Source organism: Electrona antarctica (assembly GCF_951216825.1).
Source record: "Electrona antarctica genome assembly, chromosome: 17".
Classification (NCBI taxonomy): domain Eukaryota; kingdom Metazoa; phylum Chordata; class Actinopteri; order Myctophiformes; family Myctophidae; genus Electrona; species Electrona antarctica.
Window position 1 is genome coordinate 45,045,208 of NC_136798.1, and position 22,593 is coordinate 45,067,800.

The following is a 22,593-nucleotide window of genomic DNA, read 5'->3' on the forward strand; positions in this document are numbered from 1 at the left end:
CAACACAAAAACTAAACATTTTATCAACACAACAGAGAATTTTCAATAAATCATTCAAAAACGGCATTATGCCATAGAGAAGTCTACCTACTATATAGAAATCCTTGAAACTCTGAAAGAGTTAAAGGAAAGCAGTATCAGATCCACATCGTTGTAGTCAGATGGACAATGATTGACAATCTCCTCGGGCGTGGCGCAGCACCAAAATGGGCCTGATTAAGGATTGAGGATTGAAGAAGTCAACCAGGATGTATTTGGCTCAATTGGACTCTTAACTGGGGACCCAGTCAAGATTATGCTGAAAGACACAGCAGAGCCATACAGCGTCCACGTGGCACGGAGAATTCCCATTCCATTGTTTCCAAAAGTGAAAAAAGAACTGGAGCGAATGGAAGAATTAGGAGTCATACAGGAGATCACAGAGCCAACACTGTGGTGTGCGCCAATGGTGCCAGTAGTGAAGAAAAATGGAAACATCTGCATATGTGTTGATTTGAGGCGCCTAAACGAAGCTGTAGTACGAGAGAAATTTGTACTGCCAACACTGGATGACATCATACCAAAGTTAGGAGGAGCAAAGGTGTTCTCCAGCCTCGGTGCCACCAGTGGTTTCTGGCAGATACCACTGGACGAAGACAGCATGAAACTAACAACCTTCAAGAGGTACTGTTTTAGGAGGTTGCCATTTGGCATAACAAGCGCACCCGAAATATTTCAGCGCAAGATGATGGAAGTGCTGAGAGATCTGGAAGGGGTGTCATGCTTTATGGATGACATTCTTGTCTATGGACGCACAAGAGAGGAACATGACCAGAGGCTAGCAGAGGTCTACAGAGTCATAAGTGCGTCAGGCCTGAAATTAAACAAAGACAAATGTTGCCTGCATCAAAGTGAACTGATCTTTGTGGGGCACAAGATCAGCCAGGATGAGATCAGCCCAGACCCAGGGAAGATCAAAGCAATACAGGACCTGGAAGTGCCACAGGACACTGCAGGACTGAGAAGAATCCTTGGCATGATCAATTACCTGTGCATATACATACCAAATGGATCCACCGTACTGCAGCCGCTCAACAACCTGCTCCAATCAGATGCAGTCTGGTTGTGGGGGCCAAGTCAAGACAAGGCGTTCAAGAAAGTCAAGGAACTGGTGACATCTGCTCCTGCCTATGATGTCTCCTTGCCTACAGTCGTGAGCGCTGATGCTAGCAGTTACGGAATTGGAGGAGTGCTGCTTCAGCAACATGATGACAAGCTGCTACCAGTGGCCTTCTGTTCACGCACTCTCTCCTCAGCGGAACAAAGGTACGCCCAAATAGAAAAAGAATGCCTGGCATCAGTGTGGGCGTGTGAGAAATTCTACCGTTACCTGAGTGGATTGGATTCATTCAGAGTCTTGACCGACCACAAACCGTTAGTACCCCTGATAAATCACAAGAACCTGAAATGCTCAATAAGATCCACGAAGGTCACCAAGGCCTAACAAAGTGCAGAGAGCGTGCCAGTCTCTCAGTGTGGTGGCCTGGAATCAGCGCACAAGATCAAAACTAAAGTTAAGCACTGCAAGTACTGTCAAAGTGTGCGACCAGCGCAGCGAAAATAACCATTGATGACAACAACACTACCGGCAAGGCCTTGGTAACACATAGCTGCAGATCTCTGTGAAGTGGACTGGCCTCAATACCTGGTCGTCGTTGATTATTTTTCAAGATTCATAGAGATTGCTCATACGCCAACAACGCACAGCAGTGTTGTGATCGGCAAGCTGAAAAGTATGTTTGCCCGTCACGGGATCCCTGAGGAGTTAACTTCGGACAACGCGACGCAGTTCACTTCTGCGGAGTTCCAGACCTTCAGGAAGGAGTATGGTTTTGAACACCGTACGTCAAGCCTGCACTTCCCACAAGCTAATGGGGCGGCGGAAAGAGCTGTTCAAGAGGCAAAGAAGATCCTGAAACAGGATGATCCGTTCCTTGCACTGCTGAACTACAGAGCGACTCCTATAGCAGCCACAGGCTGTAGCCCCTCACAGCTCCTCATGGGACGCCAACTTCGAACGACACTCCCGACGCTGGGGAAGAATCTTGTCCCAAAGTGGCCTGATCTGAAGGCTGTGGCTCAACAGGACGCCCAAGTGAAGGACGCCTACCGATTCTTCTATAACCGTCTGCATGGAACCAGGACCTTACCATCACTACGCACCGGTGACCCTGTGCTGGTGAGGACGGATAAAGAGAAAAGTTGGAAAACTACGGGAACCGTGAGACAGGACAACCCAGATCATACATCATAGCAACTGAGCAGGGTGAGTTCCGGAGGACCAGAAGACACCTCCAAGCAACACCAACCCAACAAGATGTTGAAACTGAGTGCCCATCTCAGGCCCCTCCTGAGTTGGAACAACCACCAAGCCCAGCTGCGCGGGTGCCAGATACACCTGCATCGCCAGCAGCAACATCACCCAAGATGTCAACCCGCTATGGACGCACCATAGTGAAACCAGTCAGATAAAGATTAGCCTCGGAAACCCAGACGTTTTTATTTCCTGCAGGGAGAAAAAAAAAGTCTGGGTCCGAGTCCACTTCAATTCGGCATAGAGTAGTGCAAACACTCTATGCCTTTGTTAAATTGACACATACGCACACATATACACACACACACACATTCCTCTCTCTCTCTGTCGCTCTAATTAATTAGTCTCATGTCTAGCAGCTGCGCATAGTTTCTCCCGGCGGATCCTGCCATAAAAAAGCATAGGTGAGTTCCAGGCTAGATAAAGATAGACTGTGAACATTGAACAACGGAAAAAAAAAAGAAGAAAAACAAGGACTGAACATTCTATGACAAGTTGAACTGTTTGCAATTTGATTTGATTGAAAGTAACATGCATAATGTTTATTGCAATATTTTGGTTTGATTGTTGAAAGAAAAAAATGCTTATTTCTTACTGCTTGACATATAACAGTCTGTGTGTACATTCTGGTTAACCTGTGTTTTTGTTTTGAGTAGAGCAACTTTATTTTTAAAAAAAAAAGAAGAAAAAGAATGTTACTCCAAAAGGAGGGAGATGTGCTGAATGCAATTGTGTTGTATGCAATTATAATGTCAATTGATTCAAGTGATTACCACCTTGGATTAGCCTCTGCAGGGATATACCAGCTGTACCAATTTAATTGATTATCTCAGATAAATGACTGAAGCCAAAGAGAGCACAAGTGTCTGTGTGAGTTCATGACAGTCACTTTTCCATTCACTGTAGTAGAAGGAGGTGCAGGGAAACCGCAGATAATATCTGTGTATTATGTCGTCTCCGCCTACAGGAAATACGTTGCCTGCGACCATGAGACCCGTTTCTGAATTGGTCTGTAGCCACAACACAAAAGGGAGCACCCACAATCCCCCCACTGGTGGTCCCCGAACCACTGGTTGAAAACCACTGCTCTACCATCATGTGGAAAGCCCTGATGTCATCCAAGGATTAGCCACAAGCGGAGTTAGATAATTAATTTGATCTTTATTTGTTTAATTATGGTTTTACATGAGTTAAAATTACATCATTTTTTCCCTTTTTTGTTTTTTTTACATATTCCATGAAAAGAATAGAAGCAGGAAGAAGATACATGTTATGCCTGCCCCTATATACCATTAAACAAAATACAAAATAAAATGATCAAATAATTGATGCTCTGTCCAATTGACTACCCACCAACCAGTACATCACAATGATACAACAAATAAAAAGGATAATGAACAAAAAAAAAAGAGAACAAAGAACGATATTAACAGATTAAGATATTAATTCCCATTATTTGTTCTTCCTTTTTGTAAATAAAGCTGTTTGTACTTGTTGGTGACATCATGTATTCATGTGTTAATGCTATAACGTGCTGTTGATTAATTGAATACATAGGACGGCCATTATGGAAACAAGTCCCCAGGACAATTACTTTTATGCTGTTAATGTGTTTTAACTAAATATTTTTAACTAAAGTATTCAATCAATCGGTCGATCTCAGACAGTGACTTAGTGTTAGCCGTAGTGTGGGCTGCACATGTGATGGCAGAATGCACTGTTCAGGTATGGTTGTCATTTTACCGAATTTAATATCCTTTGGTGTTACACTGTCACACTGTCATTAATGTTAATGTTAATTAAACGTAACGTGTGCAAACAATAATTACTGTCTGACTATTTATTCCTTTTCCTCCTGTTGGCTAGACGTAGACATGGCTGACTTTGTGTTCATGGAGAAGACACATCCCAACATGATGTTGGAGAGTCGTCTAACGCCAGGGCTCCACCGGACGCGTTGCGTCTCCGTCGCGTGCGTCAAAAAACGCACCGGTTCAATTTGAATGCACGCGTTAATGTCACGCAACACGGGCAGTGGAGCCACCCTTCATTGATTAAAAAGGGAACATTCCCTGACGGTGACGGAGACGCGACGCTGACGCGCCCGGTGGAGACCCGGTGTAACTCTAAACAGTAGGCGTGTAACGCTACATTTTAACAGCGATAGGATACATATCATGATGCATGGTTGACGATACGATACATGGATGAAATTGGTTCATTATCACGATATGATCATATGATTAAATGATTTAAAATTGATAAAGTAGGCTAGCTTTTTAGCAAGAAATTAAATTAAGGGAATGTGGATATGGATATAAATAAGTAAACAGTGATTCTCCGTCAAATACATTTGAAAACATATAGACAAACCCGTACCTTGACATGAATACAGAGAATGCACACATTTATCGAGGGACCAAGTGTAGCGATATTGAATGGAAAGGTAATTAAACCCCTCTTTTTCTTTGTTGTTCTTAAAATTGCTGAATACAACGCACAAGTGGACTTAGTATTGATTCAATCAATTATTACATCCTTAACTTTCCATGTGAACGTGCATTTATTGATCCGTTTATATTGTCCAAACTATGCAAATCCTCTGCTTTAGAATCCATGACTTGCCACGATGCATGAGACTGACTCCAGTTTTCAAATGCTATAAACTTCTAATACTTTGAAAGCCTGAATTGTGTCTGCCTCATTATATAATTTAATTATGCAGATCTCTTGGACATTTGGAGGTCCACCGAGCTATTGATTGAACGTTTGCTGATTTGCCCTGCAGATCTCTTGGACAAGTTTAGGGTTAAGGGTATGGCCCTATGTCTTTGACTGAAAATTGGTTAAAACTGTACAAGTAAAGGGCTTTTCCTTGGTATGAGTACTCCTGTTAGTAAAGCCTTTACCGCAAACTGTACAAGAATCGGGATTTACACCTATACGAATCCGCACGTTGTTTTATAAGCAAAGCCTTTTATACCATAAACTGTACAAGTGAAGGGCTAGTCCGCTGTATGAGTCGTCATGTGTGTTTCTAGAGTACTCATGTCAGCAAAGGCTGTTCCACAAACTGTACAATAAAGGGTATTTACGCCTGTATGAATCCGCATGTGTCTTTTTAGACTATGGTTTTGACAAAAACTTTGTTCACAAACTTTACAAGTAAAGGGTTTTTCCCCTGTATGAGTTCTCATGTGCGATTTTAGATGACTTGTGTTAAGACAGCCTTGCCCACAAACTGTACAAGAATAGGGCTTTTCACCAGTATGAGACTTCATGTGTCTTTTTAGGGTACCCTTTACAGCAAAGCTTGTATCACACACGGTACAGGCAAAGGGCTTTTCCCCTGTATGAGTTCTCATGTGTGATTTTAGACGACTTGTGTTAATACAGCCTTTCCCACAAACTGTACAAGAAAAGGGCTTTGCCCCTGTATGAGTTCCCATGTGTGACTTTAGATGACTTGTGTTAAGACAGCCTTGCCCACAAACTGTACAAGAACAGGGCTTTTCACCAGTATGAGACTTCATGTGTCTTTTTAGAGTACCTTTTACAGCAAAGCTTGTATCACACACTGTACAGGCAAAGGGCTTTTCCCCTGTATGAGTTCTCATGTGTGATTTTAGATGACTTGTGTTAATACAGCCTTTCCCACAAACTGTACAAGAAAAGGGCTTTTCCCCGGTATGAATCATCATGTGTGTTTTTAGAACGCTTGTGCTAACACAGCCTTTCCCACAAACTGTACAAGCAAAGGGCTTTTCCCCTGTATGAATCATCATGTGTGTTTTTAGAACGCTTGTGCTAACACAGCCTTTCCCACAAACTGTACAAGCAAAGGGCTTTTCCCCTGTATGAATCATCATGTGTGTTTTTAGAACGCTTGTGCTAACACAGCCTTTCCCACAAACTGTACAAGCAAAGGGCTTTTCACCAGTATGAGACTTCATGTGTGCTTTTAGATTACTCATTGAAACATGGCCTTTACCACAAACTATACAAGAATAGGGCTTTTCTCCTGTATGAGTCATCGTGTGTGTTTTTAAAATACTGATTTCAGCAAAGCCTTTACTACAAACTGTACAAGAAAAGGGCTTTTCACCAGTATGACACTTCATGTGTGCTTTTAGATTACTCATTGAACCATGGCCTTTACCACAAACTATACAAACATAGGGCTTTTCTCCTGTATGAGTCCTCATGTGTCTTTTTAGACCACTACTTTGACTAAAACGTTGTTCGCAAACTTTACAACTAAAGGGTTTTTCCCCTGTATGTTTCCTCATGTGTGATTTTAGCTCACTTGTGTGAAGACAGCCTTTCCCACAAACTGTACAAGAATAGGGCTTTTCACCTGTATGAGTCTTCAAGTGTGTTTTTAGAGTACCCTTTATAGCAAAGCATGTACCACACACTGTACAGGCAAAGGGCTTTTCCCCTGTATGGGTCCTCATGTGTGGTTTTAGTTTACCCATTTCAGAAAAGCCTTTACCACAAACTGCACAAGAAAACGGCTTTGCGCCTGTATGAGTCCTCATGTGTTTGTTTAGAGAACCTGATTCAGCAAAGGCTCTACTACAAACTGTACATGTAAATGGCCTTTCCCCTGTATGAACCATTGTGTGTCTCTTCAGCTGTTGCTTCATTTTAAACATTTGGCCACACTCTGTACAACTAAAACTTTTCTCCACAGTGTGACTCATCATGTGATTCTTAAGGTTTCCCCTTTGCTTAAACATTTTGCCACACTCTTTACAAGCAAAGGGCTTTACCCCTGTGTGAATCAGTGTGTGATTATGCAGATGTTCCTTTCTATTAAACGTTTTACCACACTCTGTACAAGCAAAAGGCCTTTCCCCTGTGTGAATCAGTGTGTGATTTCGCAGATGTCCCTTTTGACTAAATATTTTGCCACACTCTGTACAAGTAAAACTTTTTTTCCCTGTGTGGCTCTTCGTGGAGAGAGTTTTGTTTGATGATGTCAGGTCCTGGGACAGCTCGTGGCTGCTCAAAGACAATCTTTGTCCTTTCACATTATGTGTCTTGTGTGCTTTCAGTGTGTTTAAAGCGGACCGATCATCCATGAACTCCTCCCAGTCATCACTGTCTTCAGTGGCGTCAGATTCAGAACAGTGTGAAGAGAGGAGCTGGCCATACCTAGTTGGTTGTGATGTTCCACAGTCCTCTACCTCACCTTGTGTTTTCATGTGTTCGGTTGAGGTGCCGGCTACAGGCTCTGCCTCTATGTTTTCATCATCATCTTCACTGTCCACTGCTAGTAACGTCATCGTTGACCCACCAGCGTCTTCTGGACTTTCAAGTAGGTCCTCTTGTTCCTCTTTAATCTGTGGTGGTTGCGGTTCCTCCTGGACCAGTTGTGGAGGTGTGGGGCTCATCTGCTCATGTTCAGGGGAAACCTCCTCTTTAATCTGTGGAGGTTGAGGTTCCTCCTGGACCAGTTGTGGAGGTCCTGGTTCCTCCTGGAGCAGGCTGGGGCTCCTCTCCTCATGTTCAGGGAAAACCTCTTCCCACACAGGCCGGTGCGGGACATCTAGGGAAACAATACAATGACAGTCCATTAAAGGTTTGAACTTTACATGTATTTGTTTCCTTAGTTATATGAAAAGCTGCTCACTTAATTTTCCCCTGTTAACCCCTGGGGACAAAAAAACCCTTAGGTTTCGTTTTTGGCTAGGTGGCCCAGCCGTCATCCAATCATGATAGAGAGGGGCCTTCCGCCAATCATGATCGAGCGGGGACGGGCCTTGGTGTGTGTGCTGTTGGCCTGTTGCGTGTCCCCCCACTGTAGTGCGTGCACATCTTGTTACCATCTTGACAAAAGCTGTTTATAGAAGGGGATAGCGCCCCCTCAAAAATAATAATAACACTTGTGTGAAGTGAGGGGCCCTCTTATTAGCATACATCGTCATACATCACATTCCGTGGTCAGCCAATCGAATCATAACAAATGTCATTCCGGACAATCACTTTTTCCCTCACTTTTATCCTCAATATGTACTTTGCTCAGCCAATCAAATCATCGCTATCAGCCAATGTTTGTGTTCACACAAACAAACCCTCAAAGCTGGGCATAGGAGGGGCCAGCGCCCCTCAAAAAAATAATACAATAAAATAAAATAAAAAAGGACAGTGGTTCTCAAAGTGTGTTCCAGGTACCCACTGGGTTTATTGAAAGGGTTCCAAATGGACCCTTACAGGTCTGTAACTCAGATGGAACCATGTGGAACAGTAAGTGTCCATTTGTACATGTTTATTGATTGAAATGTTCATTAATGTGGGCTGTCCAAGTAAAGTAAACTTTCACGCCTGCTGCACAACAGAACAGAATAAAATAAATGAAGGGAGAAGGAGCTTGAAACTTACTGAGATCCAGATCGTGCTCTTCAGGTTCCTGTTTAAGGTGGTCTTCAGGTTCCTGTATGAGGTGCTCTTCGGGTTCCTGTTTAAGGCGGTCGTCAGATTCCTGAATAGAAACAGTCGTGGCTGGAGAACTGGTCTTCACCTGCAGACTGGACTCCACACGCTGGTCTGGAATGAAGGAATACAATAGTAAGGACTTCAGTAATACGTGACATGAATAATTAAGGTCCATGATTTGACATGGTTTCAAGGTTTCTAGGCTGTGCAACTTGTGCTTTATCGTAATATCTTGTGTACAGGTACACAGACTTCCTTCAGACAATAGAGCAGTATAGGTAAAAAGAAGAAGAAAACCCAGGGCTGCCAACCCTCACGCATTGAGCGTGAGAGTCACACATTTCACGTCTTTCACACGCACTCACGCCACACCCCCAATTTATCATGCACCATGATGCACAGGGGGAAGTAAACAGCAAGCACACACAGCACGCTGTCTGGCTACAACATAGAGTGAGAAGAGTAGTAGCCTAGTAAACATTGCTTCGAAATATTTTTCATGGAAGAAAATAGAGAAAGAGATAGAGAGAGGCAGTCGGCAGAGAGAGAGGGGGCGGGTGGGGGGGAGACTCGGGAGAGATAGAGAGAGATCCAATGTTAGCCTATAGGAGTGCTGTCATGATTGTCTCCACCAGGCCGAAGGCATGGGGAGAGAGTATGTTTTGCACTCCGTCCGTGTGTGTGTCCGTCCGTGTGTCCTTCCGTCCGTCCGTTACCAGCTAATCTCCGGCACCGTTAACCCGGTCGATGCCAAACTTTGCACACACGCTCCCTGGATGCCAACGATGAACCTCTGCCCCACATTTTCCAGAACAGCCGGTTATAGCGCCACCATGAGGCAGCTTTTCACATGTTTTACCTAAAACTGCACCGATCTGCGTGAAACGTTGCATGCACACTCCCTAGAGGCCAAGGACAAACCTTTGACCTGCATTTTCCGCATCTGTCTTTTATAGCGCCACCAGGAGGCCGACTTTTGGAAAACACATTTTTTGATATTACTCCTCCAGATTCTGTCCAAAAATCTCACAAATCGTTACACACTATCTCTATGGTCATGTGCTCAAGTCGGATCTGTCCGATATTTCATATTCCATCCTAATTGGCTATAATTACCTTTCACAGTTTGCAAGATTGCCCCGTTTTGAACAAAAGCCTCAAATCATGAACGCAGCATGCAATTTACGTGAAATCTTTCACACATTTTCTTACTAGGCTGAGGAATATATCCCACCCTTTTCACATTGGCCTGTTATAGCGCCACCAACAGGTTGATTTTTGCAAAACACATTTTTGGAACAAAATGCCTCAAAAACATGGTTATATTAATCCTAAACATTTTGCCAAACATCTCACACAGTCCTATCCTCCTGGTGGAGACCTGTGCCCAGAAGGGCACTTTTTCTAGTTTATTATGTTTTTCTTTTTTTGGGGCAAGGCATCATTTCTACAGCAGATTAAACATGGGAAGAATTGCTATGTTATGTTTAATTCAAATTCGAATTTGTGCGTATTTGCACATTTCTTGGAATTTACATTACAAATGGACTGGATACATTTATAATCTGCTCAAGAGGCACTAATTGCAACTTTTTCACTAATTTGGTTAAATGCTATTAAAGGGACACTTCACCCTTTTTGCAAAAAAAATATATCAATGACCTTTATAAGATTTAGAACACTTTCCTGGCGTTATTTTTAGTTAGTTTTATTGTGTAATCTCTGGTTTTAGATATTTTAGATTAACGGAGTGGCTCTGACGTCAGAGACACTCTTCCGTATTGCTTCCGGACTACATTTGTCTCCTCACACTGCAGCTACACCAGCCCTTGACCAGCCCCACGGACACTGTTCCACCTACCTACAACCTTCGTTGACTCCAACCCCACATGCGCATTTGTTATTTTGTTTGTGTCATGTCGCCGTCGTCAGCAGAGCAGCACCAGAGTATACAGAAAAAATCACACCCGTGTGAACTGAGTGGTGTAAGGTCTTATATAGCCTGATCAGCTGTGGTCTGACGTAATGATCAGCGTAATGATCAGCCGTGATCTAATATTCTCTTGGTGTTGAACAAGACTTTGTCTTGTGTCTCGTCTATTGGGCTTCCCACCGTCTTTAAAGATCTTTGGTTTCAAAGGTCTCAAAGAATGAATGGCCTTCAGGTCTGATTCTGGTAAGATCTTTGGCTAGGTAGGATCGTCTTCTGATGTGATGATTTGTGACCATGAAGTTGATTCAGCTGGAGTTTTTGTCCGATGTGAGGTATTATATAAGGTAAGGTATTATATAGCCTGATCAGCTCTGATCTGACGTAATGAAATCACACCCGGATGTGATTTCACAACTGGCTTTTTTTGTGCAGAAAAAATGAGCATGGTTGCTACGGTCATCCAGTTCACCCGGGTGTGATTTAATTACGTCAGAAATTATTTTGAACATAGCAACCGTGCTCACTTTTTTCTGCACACAAAAGCCAGTTGTAGGAGTGGTTTACACCACTCAAAAAACAACTCAGAGACGCTGAATTGCCACGAATCCCCCCCAGGGCTGCCGAATCAATATGTGTACCGGGTAACTCCACAAGTTACAACGCAGCTTTGGACGCTTGGTCCAGAACCCAGCGGGTGTCGTGTCACTCGTGTGGATGGAATATTGTCTGTCACGAGTAAGTAGGCCTATATTGCTAGAAATGTAGTATTGTATTGTAGCTAGCCTACACAAAAGACAACATAAGAAGTTGGCAACAGCTGTTTCCAACTTCTTACGTTGTCTTTTGTGTATGCTAAACCAGGCTAACCGTGGTCCTTATCTAAGTGCATTGTTTTGTTGCCGTTATGGCATCAAATGGTTTGTTGCCTAGGATTTAGACTCTCGTAGATATCGATTATGACATGTCAGAATCGACAAATACATCTACGACAGACTACGACAGACTCATACTGTCCTAAATTGCTTGTAAATATTGTGTGCCTTGTGATGGGGTCCAGTATTTAGTTCAGTGACCATGGAGTTAAGGAATGGTTCATAAGCTGTGTTCATGTTCACTCTTCCATTGGAAATTAATAGACTCCAACATTCTTCCCGTCTCCTAATAATGTTACCGCCCACCTCACGCAGATATGGGAAGTAAAGCAAAGTTGGCCTCTCTTGCTAATTTTCCTCTTGGGTACGGGCTAGATGTGTGACCTCCCACCTCAGGGGAGGAGCTAAATGTGTGACATCACACATCGGGGGAGGAGCTAGAAGTGTGACATCACACCTGGGCTGGGCTTGTAGTCTATATAAGATGCTGCAGAGGGAGGAGCTAGAGGACAGTTGTTCTGATCAATAGAGGTGATCAGTTCTCTATAGGACTGATCAATAGAGGCAATCAGTTCTCTATAGGGCTGATCAATAGAGGTGATCAGTTCTCTATAGGACTGATCAATAGAGGTGATCAGTTCTCTATAGGACTGATCAATAGAGGCGATCAGTTCTCTATAGGACTGATCAATAGAGGCAATCAGTTCTCTATAGGGCTGATCAATAGAGGCGATCAGTTCTCTGTAGGACTGATCAATAGAGGCGATCAGTTCTCTATAGGACTGATCAATAGAGGCAATCAGTTCTCTATAGGGCTGATCAATAGAGGCAATCAGTTCTCTATAGGGCTGATCAATAGAGGCGATCAGTTCTTTGTAGGACTGATCAATAGAGGTGATCAGTTCTCTATAGGACTGATCAATAGAGGCAATCAGTTCTCTATAGGGCTGATCAATAGAGGCGATCAGTTCTCTATAGGACTGATCAATAGAGGTGATCAGTTCTCTATAGGACTGATCAATAGAGGTGATCAGTTCTCTATAGGACTGATCAATAGAGGCGATCAGTTGTGATCATTCATTACAGATTAACTGCATCACTGTATCAATGTTATTATAGTCAATGGAAACCAACAGAATAAAGAAGACTAAAATTGAAAAAAGGGAAAAAAATGTTACCTGAACTAAATTAAAAACTATAATAAAAATACAAGGAAAAACTGTATTGTGATTACAAAACTAACTGAAACAAACTGAAAGTATAGACAAAATGCCCTTAGGTTCTGATTATTTGCAGGGTCATGTCGGCCGATACCGATATATTACATTATTATAAAAAAATATTTAAATTCAACTCATTGCTTATTTTCTTTTACATTTTTGTTTTTCTGGTGAAAGTAGATGTTAAGCCCCTCCTCCCCACTAACAGCTCACTCTCTTAAAGAGACAGTGACGGGCAGACTGGCTGCTCTGGGAGTACACAGCCATTGAAAGTCACATTATTATTGCATCATCAATATCTGTGAAAATAATCTGGATTATTTTGAGACCAATCCGATACCGATATGGTATTGTTATGGCCGACATGGCATTGTTATGGCCGATATGGCATTGTTATGGCCGATATGGCATTGTTATGGCCGACATGGCATTGTTATGGCCGACATGGCATTGTTATGGCCGATATGGCATTGTTATGGCCGATATGGCATTGTTATGGCCGACATGGCATTGTTATGGCCGACATGGCATTGTTATGGCCGATATGGCATTGTTATGGCTGATATGGCAGATATCGATACGCTACCAATTATATCGTGCATCTCTACACAATAGGCATACTTACCTTTAGAATCCTGCACCTGATAAATGACCCAAAGAATTAAAAAAATTAAACTAACACTAAAACGACTAGTTACTAGTTACTAAAGTAAAACTATGTGTTCGCTTCACGTTGTGTTTCTGATCTGCTACTTTGATGCTGTTCTGTAACACTGTAGTAGGATCAAGTAGGGCATCAATTTAAAAAATCACACCCATGTGAAGTGAGGGGCGCTCTAATAATTTATTGACCTCATACCAACCTTGAAACCACCGACATACCGACTTTTATTAGTCGCCGATTTGCTCAGACACTAATGACGTAAATTCTCCATTCAATCAATGTCAATGGCATTTAATGTTTGTGCTAGCTGTTTATAGGAGGGGCTAGCGCCCCTGAAACATCACACTCTTGTGAAGTGCCCACTATGGCTACCACATGACGTCACAGGGGGCCATGCTGATTTTGCTTAAAGCGAACATTAAAAGTCCATAGACTTGGCTCTGCAATATGATGCAATTTCTGAAAGGCAGACGTTGGAGGTGCTAGCGCCCCCTAGCGCCGCTCAAAGAACACAAAACGTTAGAATATGGAGATGTAAGGTTTCTGCCTGACAACGACGGTATGATTGACAGCGGTTTGTGTGTCGTGTGACATCACACCTCGGGGGAGGAGCTAGATGTGTGACATCACACCCAGGTGTGATGTCACACATCTAGCTCCTCCCCTAAGGTATCTGGTTGTAGTCTATATAAGATGCTGCAGGGGGAGGAGCTAGAGGACAGTTGTTTCCGGTGAAGACGTAGAAGACTAGAGGGAGAGGTATCTGTACGGGGCGAGAGACACCGAGTTAATACTGGTGAGAGAGGTATCTGTGGGGGAGAGTCACCGAGTTAATAATAGAGAGAGAGGTATCTGGTCGAGAGAGACAGAGTTACAGAGACAAGTTACAAGACACAGGAGACTCTAAGATGCTTCATTGGACAGTGACAAGAGAGAACGGAGGAGAGGACATAGTTGGTCAAGCTGTAGCGGTTGGACGACACCTTTATTGCTTCACAGATTCCACATACGACAGCGACGAGGGTCAGATTGATGTGCGTGTCTTCAACACAGTGTCTCTGCGCTGGGTGTAGTTGACCTCAGTGGAACCTGGAAGAGTTGAACGCCACCTTGAGTCTCCCTCCAGGCGTGAGGGCCACACAGTTGTGTTGATTGAAGATACTGTCTATGTCTGGGGAGGTTATGCTTACAAAAACTACAAACGGGAGTACTACAACCATCTTCATGCATTTGAGGTTGACACCCACAGATGGTTCAAACCACATGTTTCTGGGAGTGTTCCAGAGGGGAGGTGTTATCACTCAGCCTGTGTCTTGGGGAAGGTCATGTATATTAATGGAGGGGACAAATGATATGGATGGACATGGAAGGACATGTACAAGTTGGACACCACCGCTATGGTCTGGTCTTTAATTAATGCCAGAGGAACTCCACCACCTGCTTCATCATCTCCCTCTGCCACCATCATCGGGACCAAGATGTTTGTATTTTGGGATTCGATGTTTGGTAAGTACACCAACACCATCAGAGTGTTTCACACAGAGACCAACGTCTGGCTAAGCACACCTTCTGCACAGCTTCTTCCAGAAGTACGCTGGAATCATTCAGCCTTTGCCTACAATGGAGAGCTGTACATATTTGGTGGCCGCAACTTTCAATTGCGATACAATACAATACAATCCAGAGACCTTCTCCTGGAAGAAGGTTGAGCCCAAGGGGAAAGGCCCACGTTCAGGGATGTTGCATGATGGGAGACCGCATTGCTATCATAGGAGGATACAAAAGGAGAGGCGGCGCCCAACCCGTTCCACTGGATGACCTGTATGTCTTAGACTTCAGTCCGAGCCTCAAGACATTATGCAATCTAGCAGTTATTCAGTACGGTCTGGATCAGTCTGAACTCCCACACAACATCAGGTAGGAACTGGCAGCCATGACTGCCAACAGCAACAATCAACCTATTGTCTACCCCTACCCTAGACACTTCTTTGCATAGACCCGGTTTCTTATTAGTTGGGTTGTTTTTGGCAGTTCCGTGACGGCGGAACTGCCATGTTTCTCAATGGATTTGTCATCTAGGAGGGTTATTAAACAAATTTGGCCGTGGTGTAAATGTTTAAATGGCGGGGAAAAATGTTTATGGCTAAAATGGAACCACCAGCTATGACGAAAATAAACATTTCAATGGTTTGGCCTCCAGTAATATGTAGAACTTGTTTTCTGTGACTTCTTCGGCTGAGGAATCCATAATGTATGTTAATTTAATGATGCATTTCTTATCCCAGATGGCCGCCAATTATCAGCTCTGAACGGTCCATTTTTCAACATTGTCGTAGAACCTTCATATTAGGCTCAAATGAAACCTCTGCTCAAGCTGATGCCAGAACAACAACAAAATAAGTACAGAGAGGTCATCTTAGAGGTCAAAAGGTCAACATATGTACATTGTTGAAGATACATCAGGTGGGAACTGGCAGCAATGACTGCCAGCAGCAACAACCAACGATAACCAGAAAGGTGCATTTCTGGGAAATTGCAAGTATGGTTGCATCGTCCCGGAGATGCTGCTTTGGAGATTATTAGCTCTGAAAGGTCCATTTTTCAACATTGTCGTAGAACCTTCATATTAGGCTCAAATGAAACCTCTGCTCAAGCTGATGCCAGAACAACAACAAAATAAGTACAGAGAGGTCATCTTAGAGGTCAACATATGTACACTGTTGAAGATAAAGTAACTGCGCTGCGTCCTGCTCTGGAGAGGGCGAGAGGCTCTTATCAACCAACGACTGACAAAGATTCTTGATGAACTTATACAGAGGACATCAAAAAGACCCTCAATACTCTCAGCAACACACAGGAGGCTCTACAAGAAGCTCACACAAATCTTGAGGATGATGGTGATATGAAGGTTATAATCAGAAGAATGTATGAGGAACCTGGCACAGACATGGGGGGCTTCTGGCTCTCATTTTTTTAGAAATGTCTGACCCTCTTGTCCAAAATATTGAAGCATGTCATACAAGAAATGCTCCAAAGTGAGGTGGTTGCCAGATTACTGGGCAACCTCAATCATCGCCACAAGAAGCATGTTGAATGCCAGCCAGAAAGGATGAAAAGGGATGAGCCGGCAGTTCAGGACCTTCTGGCATGCATGAAAGATTTCAATGCTGAGCCCTTTGACATGTCTTTACCTACACTGAGGTCGGCTTTGTCTCCTCACCAGAGGTAGTGCATGACTTCAAGACTGCACTTTTAGCCAAAATCAGAAAACATTAATTCAAGACCAAGTGTTCACCAAGATTAACCCTCTCACTGCAACTATCCACAGGAATAAAAGACGGAATTTCAATAACTACCTGGATAAAATCTGTTCTATCGTCTTCTCACGCCATGCTGATGCACGTCTCATCATTCTCGTCAATGACAAATATGACCTTCTCTTCAGCATCAAGGATGATGAGCATCGTTGAGCAGTAAAACATCCACATACCCCCAAATGTTTGCCCCAAGTCCAAAGACAAGTTCCCAGGAGCTGCCGAGTTCAACAAACTCATGGTCAACTCAGGAAACAAGGTGAGACTGCAGAAGCTTGTGAAGGAACGGTTGAAAGCACAAGTTTGTCAGGTGCAGGGTGATGTTGTATATGTAGATGTTGTGTGGTGGAAACAGAGCTACACTTTCTAACCACCTGTCCACTATACCAAGACATTAGAGACACATACTTCCCACAGAATGCACACACACACACGTGAGTTTGAAACTATGACCAATGACAAAAAATATCCCATATCTATTGGGAGTAACACAACAATGTGCAAACACAGCAGAAAGATGTGTGAACTGTTGTGACAAAAGGTTAGCCAATGGAATACAACTACCCTAAGGACTACTATCTGTACCGAGTAGACCTACTGCACATGTAAACAGAGCTGATACCTTTAAACACATCTTAAATCTGAGTTTTTCCTGTATACTATTTAAATAGTCCTGAGAAAAAAAACTGCCATTTGTCCCAAAGTGCACGTGACTTCAAAGAATTGCTGCTATTTGTTTCAAAAAAAGCTTTATACCCTGTTATAACATGTATATAACGATGCAATGTGATATTTACAAAATGCTGTACCCCCTCCACTGTATATACTTTCCCCATTATCAACTGTTTTTATTGTATTGTGACACTTACTTTGGCAATGTAAAAGTTTGTTTTCTCATGCCAATAAAGCTCATTTGAATTGAATTGAATACTGTGAGGGAGAAATGTCTGACAACTGGCATTTCAAGCAGGGACTACCGTATGTCTTCAAGCATCCAAAGGAAGATGCTGCTCTCTTGCTTATGCTAAGCTGAGGAATGGGGACTACACTGGGGCAGTTGTACTAGATTGCGAGGACATGGACGTGTATGTCCAAGCGGCTTTTGTCTCACAAAAACTCAGAGGTGATCTCCTGATTAAAGGCAAGCATGTATTGATCAACTGCCGTGCCATGCTCTCAGAAGAGGCTGCAAACATCACACCTCTCCATGTAATCACTGGCAGTGACCACACCATAGGGTTACGTATATGGGCACTGAAAGAAGAAAGTGTTGGTGAAGGTGATGTCTGATCCTGAGCAGGCAAGAGAGCTCCTGAGACGAGTGGGTGAGAGTCTGGAGGTAGAAGATGATGTCAGAGCGGACATGAAGTGATTTTTCCTCTCCATCGTCTATGGCAAGAGTGCAGTTATTACCTGTGGGAAGGACAGAGCTTGAAAGTGGCACAAACTTGAGAAAAAATGTACAGTCCGTCTTCTACCTGATGACGACTCACTGAATCTTCATCTTGAAAGGACAAACTACCTTACATATTGCCAGCTCCATTACGACCTGCTAGAGCGTCCCTTACCCCTTGGTTATGGCTGGGAACTTTTGAATGGGAAGCGCCTACCAGTGTGTCATACCCTTCGTCCCTTACCCCAGCAGCTCCCACCTGATGATGATGATGATGAGTGGAGCCAGTTTGGAAAATCAACAGATTCCGATGAAGAGTAGTAGCGGTCCATTTGTTTAATAATACATTGTCATCATTTAAGAGAAAAGTGGACCTTTTTGACCGGTGAGATGACCTCTGTGTACTTAGAGTATTGAGGTTATTTCTTTATGTAAGTTCCAACAAAGTTCATCAATAATCTTTGTCAGTCGTTGGTCTCCAGAGCAGGACTTTATCTTCAACTATGTACATATGTTGACCTTTTGACCTCTGAGATGACCTCTGTGTACTCTATCCGCTTGAGCAGAGGTTTCATTTGAGCCTAATATGACGGTTCTACGACAATGTTGAAATATTTACCTTTCAGAGCTGATAATTGGCGGCCATCTTGGATAAGAAATGCAAAAACAGGTTAAATCATTAAATTAACATAAATTATGGATTCCTCGGCCCAAGAAGTCACAGAAAACAAGTTCTACATATGACTGGAGGCCAAACCATTGAAAAGTTAATTTCCGTCATAGCTGGTGGTAGCCATTTTGGATTTGGGGCTCTAAAGAAATGTTCCCCGCCATTTTAAAATGTACACCCCGGCCAAATTTGTTTAATAACCCTCCTAGATGACAAATCCATTGAGAAACGGACCTTTGCTCTCCGCGGTCACGGAACTACCAAAAACAACCCATCTATATTTCTCCCGTAAAATATGGCAACACTACTCAGTTACATGATTTGATTCACTGGTGATTTCCTTGCAGTCTGTACGTGCATGCTTTTGGTTAGACATACCATTGGTCCGATATCTCAAACCCTCACCCTAACCCTAACCTCCCACGGGGCAGCACACCTAAACCATAACCTTAAACCTCTCCCAACCCTCAACGCACCCCTCACCAACCTTAATCCAGTCGGACCAATGCTATGTCTAACCTTTACATCAGGACGGGAACCCATTTTGGTGTTTTAAGCATTATGCTATACTATTCACATACTAGAGCATGTCTGAAATAAGTGTCATAGCTGAAATCGACATATATATATGAAATAAATGCTTAAACATGTAGCTAGGTGTAATGTTAGAGTCCACAGAAGTGAACCTTTCAAGCCTGTTTTCTCAACTCGCTGTTTTCTGCCAGACATTACTCTATAAGCCATATCTCCAAAACTGGTGGGTCAAACTGAACAACCAATATATCAATTTGAAGCTATGATTCAAATTTGGAGGGGGTAGAATGTAGCCCCTAGAGGGAGGCAGAGGTTAAGTGACATGGGTATTTAAAGCCTTTCTGAGCAGACAGGTGGCAGGTCTGCAAGCTGTGGGGCCTCACAACACTGCCAGTAGCGTGTTGTTGAGAGAGGTGCGTGTGTGTGCGTGTGTGCGTGCGTGTGAGCGTGTGTGCGTAAGTGTGTTTTTTGTGTGTGATACAGCTGCGCCCTCTGGTGGCGGGCAGGTGGTGTCACAGCGTGACACAGACAGTTCTGCCAATCACTGCGTTCACTTATGCAAAGCTGAACCAAGAAATGGGTTGTTTTTGATATTTTCTGTAATGCAATGGTGTGTCACACTGTCTCTAACCTGCATGGTTTATGTCATTGTTAAACAGCTACAGGTGGAGACAGGGGGCTTGTTGTTTTCCCGTGTGACCATTGAGAGAGACGGTTGATGTGTTTAACTTAAAGCTGTATTTGGTAAGGGGATCCTTTTATTGGTTTGCATATTATTGACCGTTTGTGGATTATACCGGGGTTATAGATATTACATGCAATATTAATTTGTTACGTTTGTGCATTACATTGTATAATGATATTGTGATCTGTGTGTAGTATTTAGTTTTGCCTTGGCTTAGTTATAGGTCCATGCTATGGTGCTGTGTGTAACTTTGTCATTGCCTTTAGGTTCATGTTGAACAAGCGACCCCTAAAGGGCCTTTCCATTCCGTTTTTTGATTGCTATGATTATGTTCTTAATAACCATTCTCCCCATTTTTATATTGTAAGATATCTCAAACACGTTTTTAACAATTTTGATATGCAAATAACAAAAGTATTTTGTGACTTGTGTTTTTTTTTTAATAAAACCATTTTTAATTTTGTACCATACTCTTGGTCCTGTCTAATCGATGTATTTAGCGGGTCACATTTAGCTATTGAAAAATAGCAGATCTACAAGCTCTCGGTGCCACGCTATGAGCTTGTAGATCTGCTATTTTTTTTTTAACCGTGAAAATGTGGTGCAAATTTTTGAATATATTCTTTCTGCTTCTGGGAGGTCCCTGGAACAACATATTTTAGATGGGGCCAAATACAGATAATGCTGTGGGTCCTTGACATGAAAAAGGTTGAGCACCACTGAAAACTGTTAGGATTCATACAATGAGTATTTCCAATTTTCAGTACTTGTAGGGCAGGCTATACTTCTACTCCACTACACATCTCAGAGGCAAATATTTATACTATTTATACACTACAGATATTTGAAAACTTTAGTTTTATTAATTTGTTGATTTGGATTATTATGACATTAACCACTTCAGTCCTATTGTGGTATTCTAGAGGAACCACATCACATTAATATAGAATAAATAACTGATTTAAACTAAAGTTTCTGTCTCCCCTAAAAATGAGAGACCAACAGGACATGTTAGGACAGACACACAGGGAGTCCTCAGCTGGCATTCTATGTAAATATAGCATTGTTGAACTAGCTGGCTGATAGTGTGGCTGATAGCAAATGGCCAGGGCCAATGGCTTCTCTGTAATTAGCAGGCAACAGTGCAACACTATCTCTCTCTCTATCTCTCTCTCTCTCTCTCTCTCTCTCTCTCTCTCTCTCTCTGTTTCTGGCACAACAGCGCCACTTTTGCCCCTACTGGTACTCTAAACATAGTCACATAGGTTAGGACGGACATGCTGTTCCTTGGAGTGGTTGCACCACTCAAACAACTGTCTATATTTTCATTATTTTGTGTGTAAGGTGAAGTTCGGTAGGCTGCCGGCTGGCCCGGTTGGCTGTTGAGTTTGTACCTATATCTCTGACAAATAAACATGGAACTCTTCTGCTTCTGCTTTTAGAACTTCTCCGTTTTAGTCTAGGTATTTTCAAATCTCATGTTTGTGTGGGAGAGAGAAGTTATAGTAAATGTACTAGGCCCACTATCAAACTTTGGCATCACAACGTGTTGTGCGTTGTGAGCTTTTAATTGTAGTAGGCCATCTGCTATTGTCAAAACATTGTGATACATAGACACCTTGTAAAAAAGACATGAGCCTACCTGCATTGTGTAGATCGATGTCCATATCAAAGTCAATGTCCAGCAGTTTGTTTTGTTTCTCCAGCAGAGTTTCTAGTGTCTCCATTTCTCTCTGGAAGAGGTTGAATATGAAGCCTGCGGTTGAACTAAGGCGCTCCAACACAAACACTCTGACATCGAGCTTAAAACAACAAAAATCAACACTTTATCTTCAGCCGTACAGACTCCATTTGACACGTAACACACGTTACATTACCTCCTTCATGAGACGATTTTCTTTTCACATACTAGAGTTATGAGATATAATTATAGAGAACAACTCAGGTAATATTAGCAACTGGACTGCTGTACTGCAGTACTGTCTGAGTGTCTGTACTGTACACGTATCACTTACTTCCTCATCTGCAAACCTCAAAGGTTACCTTTTAAAGCAACGTGTACATACATGTCAGGATGTTGCCTTAGTGCCTGCCGCCCTCTAGTGGAAGAGGTGTGTAACTGTCACTGAATGGAGATGTGTATTGATGTGTAACTAACTGACTAACTGACACTGTGTGTGTGTGTGTGTGTGTGTGTGTGTGTGCGTGCGTGCGTGCGTGCGTGAGTGCGTGCGTGCGTGCGTGCGTGTGTGTGTGCGTGTAATGCACGATCTATGTAAAGTGCTTTGGATAAAAGCGCTATATAAATGCACCATTTACCATTATGACAGCTGTATGACACTGTAAAAACCTGTCGGAACCCTTTACTTGTGTTGTGCCTTATAGTTCAGTATAGTTTTCAACCTTTTTCCATATCAAGGTCTATTTTATTCGGCATTTGAGCCACGAACCACGTACCATTTGATGGTATACGTATAGACATACGAAGAAACCACCTAACTCCACAATGTTCAT

At 42.8% G+C, this 22,593-nt stretch overlaps 1 protein-coding gene across 1 annotated transcript; it reads right to left on the reverse strand.

Moving 5' to 3' along the window:
* Positions 1–2,378: 2,378 nt before the first annotated feature.
* On the reverse strand, positions 2,379–21,850 carry LOC306941158 (uncharacterized protein; the record flags this gene model as incomplete). Its single annotated transcript, XM_079526470.1, has 4 exons — positions 21,722–21,850; positions 8,741–8,905; positions 7,656–7,907; positions 2,379–2,437 (listed from the first exon to the last, which is right to left on the reverse strand). The coding sequence occupies exons 1-4, from the start codon at positions 21,804–21,806 to the stop codon at positions 2,379–2,381; spliced, it is 561 nt and encodes a 186-aa protein (XP_079382596.1). The 5' UTR covers positions 21,807–21,850.
* Between the last annotated feature and the right edge of the window lie 743 nt (positions 21,851–22,593).